We start from the raw sequence: 16,780 nt of genomic DNA, 5'->3' as shown, positions 1-16,780 counted from the left end.
GTGTGGGTGGTGAAAGGTTCTGTGTGTGCGCGCGGGAGAGAGCGAATGAGTTCGTCTGCTGTGGCGACATACTTACTGTAAAATTATATGTGCCAGGAAAAAGGGCATCATTTTTACCTTTTTTTTTTGGAAGAAGTCTCCAGTGTCAACTGCTGGTTGAAAACTTTAACCCCACTGGAAAGACTCTTTTTAGCACATTCTGATTTCTCAGAGACATGACTAGCTTTGTTTTAGTCTTACTAACTTTACCAAAAAAAAACATGGACAGTTTTACAGCTTGTGTTGTGTTATAAGAGGAATAAAACACCTATGGAATTGCTGTTATTGAAAAAAAAGCAGATAATCAAAAGTTAACACACAATCCGTTTATTCTGTTACGCACTGATAATGTATTAATGACCTGCCAGTTTAGAATTGTAAAAAGAAATCATATAAAATGGGTTAAAAAAAAGAGAAAAAATACAGTGAAACCTTGGATTGCAAATAACGCGGTTTGCGAGTGTTCCACAAGACGAGCGAAGATTTTTAATCAATTTTGACTTGAAAAACGAGCAAGTCTTGGTTTACTTGGTTTAGTATCATGTATCAAGCATGCGCTTCTTGTTTTGACGCTGAGCGTCACATGATTACAATTGAGCCACCGGTTTTTCTCTCTCTCTCGCTGCGCAATTGTGGGTCATCGTCTTCCCTGCTGGGTCTTAGTCTGCGTTTCTCACTGGTATAATTAACATCCGTGCAAACGTGTACTGTTTACTATAACACTGTGACCACATGTGTGCGTGTAAAAAAATGTTTTGTGTTTGTATGCTTGTGTACAGTGCGTGTGTACTGTTTATTATAACACACGTGTGTGTACGCATGTAAAGCAAAAGAAAGTCTCATTAGAAAGGTTAAAGATCCATTTTCTCCCTCTCTGTCGTTGTGTGCGCGCGCGTAATTTGACACCGTGCCCCTTTACATGCACTCTCGCCTTTACACCCTTTTGTGTCTGTATTTGTGTGAAATTCAAATAAGAGAGGAGAAAACTTTACTGTGTAAAATTAAAAAGGTGAGGCTGATTCCTCCTCTAACTTCATACACAAACACACACACATGCCTGCGTGCACAAATGGAAACACTTATTTGTCGGGATTTTTTTTTCTTTTTTAAGGGAAAGTGCAGCTTAATTTGTTTTATGTTTACTTTATATTTTGTTAATTATTTTATGTATAAATTTTTTGGGGGATGTGGAGCGAATAATTTGAGTTTCCATTATTTCTTATGGGAAAATTTGATTTATGAGTGTTTTGGAATACGAGCACACTTCTGAAACGAATTATGCTCGTAATTCAAGTTTCCACTGTACAGAAAACATTACAATTATATATGGAGTACCTTCCAGTGGTAGATAATCTCCAGACTTTCTCCATGCCCGTGGTGTCGTTTTGCAGCGCTCTCTTGCTGAAACCCAGGCCTACTCGGTCATAGGCACAAACCTGAAAGGATGTAAACAATCCAGTGAGCCAGTACTATGGCAAAATGATTCAGGGAAATTATGGTATCCAGTGTTTCTATCCTATACGAGTTCATAAATGTGTTTAAACATTCATAGATAAAGGGACAGTAAGGTGACAGACTTCACATTGTATAATAATTAGAGCTGGGAATCATGAATAGCCTGTCAATTCAATCTCATTCGAATTTTAGGCATTGTAATTTTAGATTCGATTTGATTCAATGGCACTGCTGTTGACTGTCTGATTTGTCTCAATCAGCTATATTCCTTACAGCTTCTGAAGTATTACTACTAAAAGTTTTTAATAAACATCAAAATAATGTGTAAATTGTGTTGCTGATTGCTGATTCTTTAAAACGTCTCTTATACAAAGTGATCATCTTTTTTTTACTGTCTAATTGTCTGAAATATCGGCCCAGTAGGTGGCGGTATTGCACCGACTGCCCAAAAACCCCAAAGAAGAAGATGCGACATTCTCACAAAATGCAAGCAATCTACAGTATAATATATAATATAATGTTATACAAAAGCTGTGTTATATTTTGAAGAAATTCTGCAAGGTTAGACCATTCGCATTTAAAAATATAAAAATCGTCTCTGAACCAAAACATCCAAAGACCAAAAAACAACACAACAAAAGATTAATTAAATGTCAAACGTTAAGCGATTAAATCGGGCAGCTCCACTACTGATTTGCTGCAAATTTACATTCAATTTCCACTGTAAGTAAGGTTAAATCACTTAAATATTTCACCTGAAATGTTTTTCTGTTTATATAAATGACTTGAACTTGAACAAAAGCGATGGCACGTTATTGATGTGTGATTAATTACATTTAGGCATTTGGCCGACATTATTATCCAGAGTGACTTACAATTCTTTCCAATTCCTTCTTTTCAATGATTGGAAAATACTTACAGTGGTGTGAAAAACTATTTGCCCCTTTCTGATTTCTTATTATTTTGCATGTTTGTCACACTTAAATGTTTCTGCTCATCAAAAACCGTTAACTATTAGTCAAAGATAACATAATTGAACACAAAATGCAGTTTTTAAATGAAGGTTTACGTTATTAAGGGAGAAAAAAACTCCAAATCTACATGGCCCTGTGTGAAAAAGTGATTGCCCCCCTTGTTAAAAAATAACTTAATTGTGGTTTATCACACCTGAGTTCAATTTCTTGAGTCACCCCCAGGCCTGATTACTGCCACACCTGTTTCAATCAAGAAATCACTTAAATAGGAGCTACCTGACACAGAGAAGTAGACCAAAAGCACCTCAAAAGCTAGACATCATGCCAAGATCCAAAGAAATTCAGAAACAAATGAGAACAAAAGTAATTGAGATCTATCAGTCTGGTAAAGGTTATAAAGCCATTTCTAAAGCTTTGGGACTCCAGCGAACCACAGTGAGAGCCATCATCCACAAATGGCAAAAACATGGAACAGTGGTGAACCTTCCCAGGAGTGGCCAGCAGACCAAAATTACCCCAAGAGCGCAGAGACAACTCATCCGAGAGGCCACAAAAGACCCCAGGACAACATCTAAAGAACTGCAGGCCTCACTTGCCTCAATTAAGGTCAGTGTTCACGACTCCACCATAAGAAAGAGACTGGGCAAAAACAGCCTGCATGGCAGATTTCCAAGGCGCAAACCACTTTTAAGCAAAAAGAACATTAAGGCTCGTCTCAATTTTGCTAAAAAACATTTCAATGATTGCCAAGACTTTTGGGAAAATACCTTGTGGACCGACGAGACAAAAGTTTAACTTTTTGGAAGGTGCGTGTCCCGTTACATCTGGCGTAAAAGTAACACAGCATTTCAGAAAAAGAACATCATACCAACAGTAAAATATGGTGGTGGTAGTGTGATGGTCTGAGGTTGTTTTGCTGCTTCAGCACCTGGAAGGCTTGCTGTGATAGATGGAACCATGAATTCTACTGTCTACCAAAAATATCCTGAAGGAGAATGTCCAGCCATCTGTTCGTCAACTCAAGCTGAAGCGATCTTGGGTGCTGCAGCAGGACAATGACCCAAAACACACCAGCAAATGCACCTCTGAATGGCTAAAGAAAAACAAAATGAAGACTTTGGAGTGGCCTAGTCAAAGTCCTGACCTGAATCCTATTGAGATGTTGTGGCATGACCTTAAAAAGGCGGTTCATGCTAGAAAACCCTCAAATAAAGCTGAATTACAACAATTCTGCAAAGATGAGTGGGCCAAAATTCCTCCAGAGCGCTGTAAATGACTCGTTGCAAGTTATCGCAACCGCTTGATTGCAGTTATTGCTGCTAAGGGTGGCCCAATCAGTTATTAGGTTCAGGGGGCAATTACTTTTTCACACAGGGCCATGTAGGTTTGGATTTTTTTTCTCACTAAATAATAAAAACCATCATTTAAAAACTGCATTTTGTGTTTACTTGTGTTATCTTTGACTAATAGTTAAATGTGTTTGATGATCAGAAACATTTTGTGTGACAAACATGCAAAAGAATAAGAAATCAGGAAGGGGGCAAATAGTTTTTCACACCACTGTACATTGCTTTTTTGTTGTTAAACTTGAAGAATATTCAGATGATTCTCAACTTTCTGCAAGCTTTGCTATCTACTGTATGGGGATGTGTATACAGTATTAACTGTAAAATTGTACCATGAGTGTGTGTTGAGCGTTTTTAGTGTTTTGCAAACCTGTCAGAATATTTTTCCTATTAGGTCTCGCCAAAGAATGACTATTTACACCTAAACTTTACATACTAATTGATAAACAAGGCCAATTTCCTGCAGCTCATTACCGTTCAGGAAGAACTAATAAATGATATGCCTGTGGGTATTTTAGCTTGCCAGCTCTCATCAGAGCAACTAATGGTACTAATAAAGACAAGAAAATTAACAAGCCGGTGTGAATGGTAAAATGTTACAGATAACCACTGAAACTCTCCTCGGAATGTCAGATTTTGCCACAACCACTCAATTAAAGCATGATATTGTCATAAAATGCTGAAGAACACACTTTTATAAATACTGATCCTACTCAAAGCTAAGTAAAATCCAGGTTCTCTGCTGAGCTGAGAGTAATTTTCACCATAGGAAGACCTTTTGTGCATGTCTAATGATAATACAGCTCTGATCTATATCTGTGAACATCTGCTGAGAGTACTGAAAGTACATTAAAAGATCTAAAACTTTTAGGTTGAGTAATCCTGCTCTGCACCTGCCTGTATCACACTATTCAGCATGCTGTGCGGAGATAGTGCCATCTTTCAGTTAACGCTTGCCAACTCCTGGCATTCAGAGCTCATTACATCTCAGTATGGGAGTAAAGATGGTCCAACATCATCTGACACATGATTCTGCGGCTCCGAGATTTAGATCTGAAGCTTCATTAAATAGCATATACACTTAAACTAACAGATCTACTGATATTGCTACACATATGGGCATGGCTCGGACTTCTTACATATCTCTGTGCCTTTATAATCAAACTGACTGATCAAATAAAGATTCAAGGGTTCTGAATTGGTACATACATTGTCTTCCAAGTGTTTATTAATTAGGATTTATTTTTCAAACTATTAACTAGAGTGGTCTTTAAACGTACTTCATCATCTACTTCTTAATTTAGGATCAGGCTTGCAGTTTTGCGTCTGGCCAAAAACAAGTAACACACGCTAATATTTCATTCAACCGCTTTAGCTTTAACATGTGGTGGCTGGTTCATGTGTGAAAATCATTCCTCATGCTCCCAGAACCACTTTTTCACAATGCGAGTCCTGGAATATGCCTGTGCCATGAGGAAAGACAAACTCCGTAGATGTGATAACGTCGTCATTCAGTACATTCAGGTCATCAGCTGACTTAATTTTATTGCCATATAACACTGTTGAGCCTCACCCCGAAGAAACTGAAACAACTCTGGATCATAGCACCAACAAGCAAGGCTTGTCTTGTACAGTGGCCACAACGTATGATGGGTGCATCGCTTTATAGGACACGCCCATCACTCTGGAATAGGATCATTTTGAACTCTTTAGACCACATGACCTTTTTCCGTTCCATTGATCTTTATCTTCAAGTGTTTTTTTATGGACATAGAGCAGTTTATTCCCAATCCTGAAAGTTCTCATCAGACTGTGTGAGTGGAAATGCTTTAACTTGGAAAATTATACATAGGTTTAATTTCTACTGACTTTTTTTTTTTTTCCAACTTCATCAAGTGTTTAAGTCATCTTTAGTTATATTTTTTTTTCCCGACCACACTTCTTCCACAACACTGGCAGTTCTAATCCATAATGCTTTGGAAATTATTTTAATCATTGTAAATCTTCTTTGCTTGATGCAGTCCAATATTTTGGCCCTTATGAAATGGCAACCTTTTTTTGTCCGGACATTGTATGATATACACTTACCGTACACTACCAAGAAAGTATCCCCCACACCATTACACCAGCAGCAGCCTTAACCGTTGATACAAGGCCGGATAAATCCATCAAAACTTTGACCCTACCATCTGAATGTCTCAGTAGAAATCAAGACTTAACAGACCAGGAAACATTTTTCTAATCTTCTTTTGTCCAATTTTAGCCTGTGTGTATTGTAGCCTCAGTTTCCTATTCTCAGCTGGCAGGAGTGATACCTGGTGTGGTCTTTTCTACTGTAACATTTTCAAGGTTCAACATGTTGTGCATTCAGAGTTGCTCTTCGTCATAATTCGGTTGTAGTGAGATTTTATTTGAGTTACTGTTGCCTTTCTATCGGCTCGAACCAATCTGTCCATTCTATTCTGACCTCTGAAAGCAACAAGGCATTTTCACCCAAAGAAAAGCCACTCACTAGATCAGACCATTCTTTGAAAACCCTAGCAATAGTTGTGTGTAAAAATCCCAGTAGATCAGCAGTTTCAGAAAGACTCAGACCAGCCCGTCTGGGACCAACAACCAAGCCAAGTCTCTTAAATCACTTTTCTTTCCCATTCTGATTCTCTTCGCAGATCGTTTAGATGTCTAATGCATTAATTGATTGGCTGATTGGGACATTTTACTCCGTGTATCTCTCCACTTATCTTTTTTTGCCAACGATACTACAGTACTGTTAGTGGACATCAGTGGACATGGCTGCAATACCTTTTAGGAGTATAGTTTTGGGTTTAAAATATGAAAATGTGTAAGCTGCTAGAAAAGCAAAACCAAACAGAACAATTGCCTATATTGTTTTAAAAGAAATTTTAAGAATTATTTAAGTTTGTATGGAATTTGAATGTGTATGAATCAAAATGGTCAGTTTGTCCCTGGTGAGCAAGCCGAGGGCGACAGTGGCAAGGAAAAACTCCCTGAGATGGTAGTAGGAAGAAACCTTGAGAGGAACCGGACTCAACAGGGAACTGTGTGTTAGTTGGCAGGCAGTTCAGCATAACAGTTGATGTTAATTGATGTTAATATGGAGTCCAGTTAGTTATTGAAAACTCAGGTAGACTTGTATGAACTATCGAACTGTCAAGTCCTCGGAGAAACACCAGTCGAGGCCAGAACCATCTTCTAGGTAGAGAGAACCATCCCCAGACACGAGACGCATCCCAAAGGGACACACCGGGCATCCATGCCACGAGATCTCCAACCAGAATCGGGGCACCAGGATGGGTCAGACAGGTCCGGAGGGCAGAGGGAGTCTGGATCACTGGCAGCTCAAGATTCATTTCATGTTTACAGAACTGTTATATTATGATATATTATCATTTATATTACTGAGATTATCTATGATGATTAATTGCTGTGCTGATATTCAGTATAACTGCACTCTTGGTTGTGCGATATTGCACTAGTATACGCCTGTGCGCCTGTGTAAATTCACTCTTCCTTTAGTGAAAAAGAACCGGCTCTAATAATGAAGCACGTCCCGTCGCCCACACGATGACTCGAGCTGTCAAAACAATCACGTTCTGATCGCATGAATCGAGAAATGATCTGCAGCGAAGATGAAAGCTGTCCAAACGCTTGAATCAAAAAGACGAATCCGTCCTACACAAAAAAGCGAGACAGAATATTATAAACCCTTTCGAGCTCTCTAAGTGATGTGTCAATTTAGAAATACTGACTCTTAGTCTGGTGCAAGAAAAACTGGGTGAGATCACTGATGAATTACAAAACTGTATTCAGACATGCCATGCCATGTCAGTCTAAAGTTTCTAATGAGTTCGCATTAGCATTTTTGTCTAAAGGCTTAGTGGTTAGCGCTGTCGCCTTGAAACTCCAGGTTCGGGGTTCGATTCCCGGCTCGGGTCTGTGTGCATGGAGTTTGCATGTTCTATCCTTGCTTGGTGGGTTTCCTCCAAGTACTCCGGTTTCCTCCCACAGTCCAAAGACATGCAGAATCGCAAATTGCCTGTAGTGTGTGAATGCGTATGCTCTAAAGAAGTTGTTTAAGGAAAAAGATTTTGAATGAAAGTGTACTCCATAAACCGAAAGCACAATACCATCATATAACTATGTAGCTAAAACAAAACCATGTCCCATTGTGATTCATGGTTAAATGTGTGAAGAAAAAGTAATGACACAAGGGAATTAACAAGGACATGGGAATACTAACACTAATATGACGATACCTAGGCGCTGGCTCTGCATTGTTATTCTGTAAGTATCACATTTTTTAGACTTTTTTTGCAAATCAAAACAATTTTGAGCAAATCATTCGCGCCTACCACAAAGGACACACTGTACTTCATGCCAATTTGTAAATATTTTAAAGCACCACCTGTAGGATTATAGAGGAACAGCAACATTTTACCATCCCAATTCATCCCCAATTTAAAACACCATGGGACTGCTATACATAACTGAATCGATTTTTCCCTCATCTCTGTTATATAGGCACAGTATATTTATTTAGCACTGTCTAAAATTTATCTGAGCCAACATTTGCTGTATAACTGAAATGATCAAGGTAATGTCAGTATAAGTAGCTAAAGTAAAGTTCCACATTTAAATTATATCACATTCAGCCAGTAGAGGGCTTCAGAGACATTTGGCTTGCTTTGATGTCCAACCTTATACTCTACCAGTGACCAGTATTAAAGTCCTTCACTAGCCCACTAGCTTCCTATACATTCATATACATTTTTTAAACCTAGTCAGTTTCCACGCAGCCAAAACACGCAGTACTGGCGGCACCCTGGAACGTTCACTTGCCCTGTATGGGATAGAAAATAAATGTGTTGTACATAGCTTCCACCTTGTTTGGCCAGGGGTAGCTCAGTGGTTAAGGCATTAGACTACAGTTTGGAGGTTCCAGGTTCAAACACCACGACTACCAAGTTACCACTGTTGGGCCCTTGAGCAAGGCCCTTAACCCTCAACTGTTTAAATATATAACGAGACAAAAAAAAATGTAAATTGCTCTGGATAAGGGCATCTGCCAAATGCTTAAATGTAAATGTTTATTACTAACGTATCTGAAAAACACCAAGTAATTAAATGTAAAAAAAAAATTAAAAAGTATAAATTCCCCGCCCGCCCCCAAAATAGTTTTATTCAAATAACAATGTTTAAATTTTCAATATAATTGATAACCACTGAAATATAATGAGATTTTTCCATGGAGCTGATTTTTTATTTTTTTTCGCTGTTGTTTTAATTCGTAATTGAGCTCCAAAATCGGCTAAATTGACGTTTTCCTCTTTTTAATATTAGGTATAACTCTCCGATGCAATCTAAGCTATCGGACTTTTCACGGGTGCAGATGATTTCATTCTTGGTTATGGTGCAGGCTCCCTATGAAAGAAAGTGATTGTTCCCGCACTCTCACACACTCACTCATACACTACGGGCAATTTGAAAAAGGCCAATTTGCCTAATCTGCCTATTTTTGGATTGTGGCAGGAAATCGGCGAACCTGGAGGAAACCTAAAGCACTGGGAGAACACACAAACGCCATGCGCAAGGTGGAAACTGAACCCTCAACCCTGAAGGTGCATAGATATTATTCAATTAATGATTACATGGTTTTTATGTTTGTTCTGTATTTAATTAGTGTTCAAATTGTAATAAAACATACCAAAGAATTCGACAGTACATCGTACTCGTTTAATTGCCAACTATTTTGAACCAGCTGCTGCATGTCTCTGCTACCGAAATAAATAATAAGCGATGACTTTAGCCCCAGGATATAACGAGACATGCTTGTACCAACACAGAGTGCATCATTATCCTGAGGCCACTACACTTTACTTTGTAGATGATCTTAAGAGTTGGGTACAGCGTCCTGCTCTCTAGCAGGAATCCCATTACACCCTCTACACATGCTGCTGAAACAAGCGGAGTGTTCTCGTCTTTTCAAGCGTCCCCTATGCCACATGCAATTTCCGAGAACAAAACCACTTCATGTTCAGAGCCACAGGGTAGTATAGCTGGTTACATAAGCACAGCTTCAGACCGCCGAGTCGGAATTCTCCGGTGAATAAGAATGCATACCCTCGCGATGTGTAATGAGGCTTACTGTGGTGAGTAACCGGTTTCTGTTCGCAAACACAAACTCATTATCTAACTGCACACCTCAGTAGGCGACCATTTTAAAGGCAGCCATCTGATTCTACTTGCCTTTGTGATTTGTGAAACGCTCTCTTGCACATGATGCCAAATGTCAGACGACATTCCGGTTGGAGCGTCGAGCATCACTGGAAAGGAAAGTCAAATAAAAGATAGGTTAAGGTCACCGAGTCAATGCAGCTGAGGATAATGAATGAGAAATCAAAAGATATAAAATGGTGTGTGTGTGTGTGTGTGTGTGTGTGTGTGTGTGTGAGAGAGAGAGTTCTAGGAGCGCAACATAATGCCACCGTGTCTGTTTAGTACTGTAGATATCTAGCTCCAGATTTAAACCAAGGTAGGCATGGACTTTGTCTTTAATTTTATTAAGCAATATTACACCAGAGGAAGTGCTGTTGTACTGAATATCAGCATGGTTGTGATGCGGTCGAAGACATGAGGGTGATATTCGCATGACCTCAAGTATGATATTGCTTTTATAAAACAGCTCCACAAACATTTGTTTGTTTATTTAACCAGAAGTTTTGCTCCGCCTTCAGCGACTGGCAGAACTCGCGACTGACGGTAAGTTTAATTAACTGTGGTAGTAGTTGTAAATTCTTACTAGTACTAGCCAAAAGGTGAGAAGAAAGCGACGTGGACGTTCGTAAGAAACTTACGAGATTTACTTTACATTTCAGCTTATTCCACTTTAGAAAAAAATCAAATAACTTATGGGTTCTTTAGCTAAACCCCAAATAGTGTTAAATTAGTGCACTAAGTAGAGAATCCTTTGTTCGAGAGGGATTTGGAATTCAGTCTTGTGTTAGAAGCTAGTTGGCTTTGTAGCTCACGTTATCCATAAACAAACAAAAAAAAAAAAATATATATATATATATATATATATATATATATATATATATATATATATATATATATAAATTACTTCATAATTTTTTTTTTTAGGTATTTCTTCTAATTTATTCTATATTGCATTTTTATTCCTTTTTTTTATTAACCATCATTAGAACAGTGAGTGATACACACAGTAAAATGTCCCACTGCTGTAATGCCCGATATCCCCACTCGTGGAATGCCTCTCGTCCAATCAGCTTCCTCAGTTGGAACTAACTGTTGTATAATTAAATATGAACAGAATTTATTTATTAATAAATATAAACAGTTCATAATTAGTCTCAACTAAAGATATGTGCAGGACAGCTTACTTTTTATTCCTACTTACACTATTATGATGTTTATTTGTGGCCATTGTGTAAAACCTTTTAATAAATTTATTTAGTTTTAATTCTAGCATATAAATTACATTTTTAGGTAGAAATTAAGAATAAATGACTAACTGCTGTTAAGACATAAAATATGTATTTTTGTCTATTATAAACATAAAAGCCTTGCATTTGTATAACTCAACACCTGATTCCCCCCTTTAATCTTTTTACATGCACCATGAGACTTTCAGTAAATGGCTTTCAATAAATGATTAAGCTTCTCCTGTTTTAATCTTTTCGCTATGATTAATGAACTTTAATTCAGTTCCATCCCTAAATGCTCTAATGTTATAAGGATATTGAGATAAATCGTAACTTTTAGTAAAAAATTTATCACAAAAAGTTAGCTTTTTTTTTTCCTTTGGTCAAGAACACAAGTTTTAAAGAAGCTGCATTCAATTTAATAGAACTGTTTATATACAATAGAGACGTTTAGTTGAAAAAAAGTTAGTTTCAATTAGACAAACCAACAATCTAACAATATAAAATATTACACCAGAGGTGTCAACTTGTGTCAACAGTAACCTATAAATGTTTTAAGCATAAAAAACATCTAACTAAAGGCATGAACCAGTAAGAAACAAGTAGTTGATGAGTGGTTTGAACAGACGAGAGGCGAAATGAGGTTGCTGCTAACGTTGTTACATAATCAACAAATTTAAAATTCTTTTTTTAAGGCAAATCTTTATGCAATTTGCAGCCTGTCACAGTAGAACATTTTTTGGCATTTCTTTAATATAATCTACATCATGTAATTTAAAATAATATAAACAAATTGTGTGTTTGTTTGGGGGGGCTCAAGATTTTTTTTTTTACCTACTACTAAAATTTATTCGAATAAGTCATGGCTTTCTCCAGGGCTGGACAACATGAATATGCAAATTTATTGCTACACCCTGCGATCATGATATACTTTAAAAACATAATACAGAAGAAAACATGACTAGGAGGATTGTAATTGGAAAATAATCAACATTCAGCTGGTGTGGTGTGGTGTGGTTCATCATGAAGTAAAGTTACTGTCACTATCTCAAATTTGATTATTTTCAGAAAATGGAACATTCTATTCATCAAAGTGCTAACATTGGAGACTCCTTCCAAAAATACTATCTAAAATAAAATGTATCTCCTTATTAAAAAACTGGTCATTGAGCAAAAATAAATAAATAAAAAATTCCCGCCAAGTCGATCAAATGATAATAAATGTGACCTGTGGGTGCATTTTTACCAACTGGTTGTCCATGGCCTTTACAGATGAGACTGATCTTCTGGCCCAAGCCTATATCTATCAGCTGTGCATCTAGGACAAAAAAGGACATGTTCAGTGGAGGACATTTAAGAAGACTAAACTTCCAGCAGTAGTTCCGGGAGTGATAAAAAAAAAATATTTATTAAAGCTATTTAATAAATTTATTATCTGATATTGTTCAACAGCAATGCTAAGATTCTTCAATGCATCAGGATCAAAACCAATGTAATTTTTAGTGTCTAGACTTTTTTATAGCAATGGCTAAAACATTAATAATAAAATTGTACATTTTTGTAGCAAAGGGGGAAAAATAACCTGCGGATCAAGGACATGGTTAAGATAATTAATATGCATAAGAATTGTACATACAGCACTGTATACTAATCTTGGACATCCATACATATATACAGTGCCATAAAAATGTTTTTTGCATATTTCTCACACTTAAATAATAATTCAGATCATCGAACTATTTTTAATATTACACAAAGATAACACAAATAAATACAAAATACATTTTTTAAATGATGATATCATTTATTAAGGGAAAAAAGCTGTTGAAACTTGCCGCCCTATGTAAAAAAAGTTTTTTCATCCTGAACATAATACTTGGTTTCGCCACCCATGGTGGCAACAACTGCATACAAGCATTTGCTATGACTGGCAATGAGTCTTTCACATCGCTGTGGAAAAAGTTTGGCCCAGTCTTCTTTCGGCCACATAGAGGGGTTTTGGTGCATGAACAGCCTGTTTAAGGATCTCAATCAGAGAGCCGGACTTTGACTAGGCCACTCCAAAAGTTTCTTTATGTAATTTTTTTTTTGCCATTCAGAGACTTACTTTGTTGGACTTAAGAACAAATCAGACTTACGTACATTCTCTTGGAACTAAACTCATTCGTAAGTCAGGGACAACACAGTTGTTGTTTTTTTACTTAGCATACCAAAGTTGCAATTTAAGTCTAATACAAGTTTTTTTTTCTATTCTTCTTCATACACACATCCTGTCTAGTGTTTACTTGTGAACGTTAAAAAATTACCTTTTGGTCTGAGCTCTTGTTCTTCTCTCTGAAGCGAAGCGTAATTTAGGAAAGGTGGTATGAAAATGACGAGGAGGAGAATTTTCCCTATAAACAACACAGTCGTCCAGCAACTCCTCTTCTCCTGCTGCTGTTTCACAGGAAGAGGCTCTTCTGCTACCTGAAAACATTTATTCATGTTATAAATTTTACGGATTTACCAAAATATACTTGAAAGAGAAATTAAACCTAATGGTAAAAAAATAATCATTTCTTTTTGTGACTGCTGCAGCCATAATATACACAATAATGAAAAGAGAATAAATATCAGCTGAAAGAAAACTACATCCTGAATGAAAACCATATGCTCTTTAATGGAGCCCAAGATTTATTTTGGAACGAAATTAAAAAAGTTACTTTTGGTTTGACCCTTTTGCATTTGGTCTGGTTACCTTCTTGTGCTCATAGATGGTGCGAGAGGGATTCCTCCCGAACATCTCAACTTAAAGATAATGATGCAGCAGAGCTTTAGTCCAATGAATGCTCACTACTTGCTTGTTACATGTTACAATGACCAGCATGAAAGAAATGGCAGGAAATAAACAAAGAAGATTAACATCTTTTTTTTCCTTTTTCTTTTAAAGCTGACAACATTACCTGCCTGTTATACCTTATGTTTGGAATCACTGACATTTTTTTCTTTAATTAAACTATCAAATCAGCATTGACAATGTCAACCTGTGATGGCATATATCTGTAACTTCTCAGAGGAATAATAAAACTACAGCACCAACAAACAGGAAATATTTATTCATTCATCTCCTATACCGCTTATCATGTACGGGGTCATGGGGGGGTGAAGCCTATCCCAAGAGACTAAGGGCATGAGGCAGTGTACACCCTGAATGGGGTGCCAATTTACCACAGAGTACACACACACACACACACACACACACTACGGGCGATTTGGGGACTCCAATTACCCTAATCTACATGTCTTTGGACTGTGGGAGGAAACTGGAGTACCCGGAGGAAACCCACCAAGCACAGGGAGAACATGTAAACTCCACGCACATGAACCCCAGGCGGGAATCGAACCCCGACCCTGGAGAGGCAAGACAACAGTGTCTAACCGAAATGATTAATATGTTATAAAGTAGATTTTTCCTTTAAATGTTATGTTAACAAGTGAATAGCATAAGCAGCACAGGACTACTTAATACAGTCTTAACTAGCTCCCTAACTGTATGCAAGTACAGTATAAGCAATAAACTTTTCTGTTCATCTGTTAAAGAAGTAAGACCTTATACAGACTTTACTACTATGTCTGGTAACAAACGCCTGTCTGTTTTTTACCTAGTGCACTACGTAGGGCAGACAAACGGTCATGTTATAAGCTGTGTGAGTAACCTATAGAGGAAGCATGAAGACTATTGGGACGCAACCCGTCCGCACTAGATACACAATATTAACTTTAGCACTGCGGTTAGAAGTTTTATTAAACTGTAAAACCCGAAGTGTACAACCTTCTTTCTCTCAGGCTGAACGTTTCCAGTAGTTTCATGGCCAACAGCTCTCCGGCGCGCCATCTGAGCTACAGACTTAAACTGACCTCAGAATAAACATGAATGAATGAGTAAAGCGGAAAAACAGTCACTTCCGCAAACTCGTCATACGGCAGCCGGCGAGGGACATCAAAACGCGTTTGGTTATAAATTCACATTACACAGGAATTGTTGTTTTGTTTTTGTTGTTTTTTTTTTTTTTCAGAGCCCAAAGACTCCAGAGACGCTGTAAAAACTCTTTAATAAGTTAAAAGTAAGCACTTTGAGTATATTATTTGTATGAGTAAGCAGTGTGTATTAACACTAATTGTCACCTTGCACCGCCAGGGTCCGGGTTCGATTCCTGACTCAGGTCTGTGTGCGTGGAGTTTGCATGTACTTCCTGTAGGTTTCCTCCAGGTACTAGGGTTTCCTCCCACAGTCCAAAGCCATGCACCCTCTCACCATCTGTATCACTTAATCCCGTATACAGAATCACAGGTGGCCTGGGGCCTATCCCAGGAGACTAAGGGCACAAGGCAGTGTACACCATGGACAGCACACACACCCATTTACACACTACGGGCAATTACATACAACTCCATGCACATAGACCTGATCCGGGAAGGTGACAGTGCTAACCTCTAAGCCACCGTGCCAGCTGGCTTTCTCAAAATATGGCTCTATAGTATTTTCAGGATGGGGAGTATCGTCTCCCGATGTGCCGGATGGCATGTGAACTGACCAAAATACCCCCACCAATTTTTTAAAAATAATAATAATATGAAATGAAATAAAATAAAATAAAATATATTAGATAAACAAAAAATATTTTAACTAGGTTCCCATGACAAAATAGGTTGTAGAATAGCTTATTAGACCTGCAACGTAATAATAATAATAATAATAGTATTGTTTTTATTTTATTAATTGTTGTTTTTATTAATAGTAATATTATTTTACTACTACATTTTACTATGACAACAAGAACAAATAATATAAAGAAGAAGATGGAGGAGGAGTTGTGCATGGTCACTGATTTGTCGATTTCATCAGTGTAAAATAAGTGAACTAATGAAGCGATTCGACAAGGAACAACTGTGGCACGATCAGAGTATTTACATTTAGGCATTTGGCAGATGCTCTTATCCAGAGCGATTTACATTTTTATTTCATTATACATCTGAGCAGTTGAGGGTTAAGGGCCTTGCTCAAGGGCCCAACAGTGGCAACTTGGTGGTTGTGGGGTTTACACCTGGGATCTTCCGAACCGTAGTCTAATGCCTTAACCACTGAGCTACCCCTAGCATGACGGAATATCACATCACAGTATGCATCACCTCACAGTTACTAATGGAGCGAAGGTACATACTCAACATACAAGCACCATCTGTGACAGAGAATCGCCACCTTACAGTATAGTAAGTATAGCACTGGACACAATCATAACCAATAATCACTTGTTTCCATCTTACATGTGCATCAAAAATGTAGAATCTGATGCATTGTTCTGACTTCCTTTTATTAAAAAATAGAGAATTATTTTTAAAAAATAGATAATAGTTATAGATATAATATTTACTGGGTGGGCGCAATGGCATACACTCTATCCTTGTTAAATCACAGTGACACTATCTAATTGTGAGGGTCATGTGTGCAGAAGAGTGAAAAAAT

General features: G+C 37.6%; 1 protein-coding gene across 1 annotated transcript in view; it reads right to left on the bottom strand.

The window, feature by feature from the left end:
• The window catches only part of si:dkey-122a22.2 (uncharacterized), a 40,070-nt gene extending 24,857 nt beyond the window's left edge, over positions 1-15,213 (bottom strand). Inside the window, exons 1-5 of the mRNA XM_053488357.1 lie at positions 15,089-15,213; positions 13,584-13,743; positions 12,524-12,595; positions 10,082-10,158; positions 1,375-1,475 (exon numbers count right to left, since the gene is read on the bottom strand). Coding sequence (XP_053344332.1) covers positions 1,375-1,475; positions 10,082-10,158; positions 12,524-12,595; positions 13,584-13,743; positions 15,089-15,151 — 473 coding nt within the window. The 5' untranslated portion in view covers positions 15,152-15,213. The remainder of the gene's footprint in view (positions 1-1,374; positions 1,476-10,081; positions 10,159-12,523; positions 12,596-13,583; positions 13,744-15,088) is intronic.
• Positions 15,214-16,780: the final 1,567 nt, after the last annotated feature.

The sequence above is a fragment of the Clarias gariepinus genome, chromosome 26 (genome assembly GCF_024256425.1).
Source record: "Clarias gariepinus isolate MV-2021 ecotype Netherlands chromosome 26, CGAR_prim_01v2, whole genome shotgun sequence".
Lineage (NCBI taxonomy): Eukaryota > Metazoa > Chordata > Actinopteri > Siluriformes > Clariidae > Clarias > Clarias gariepinus.
Note: the sequence above shows the minus strand (reverse complement) of the source record. Positions and strands in the feature narration are given on the sequence as shown.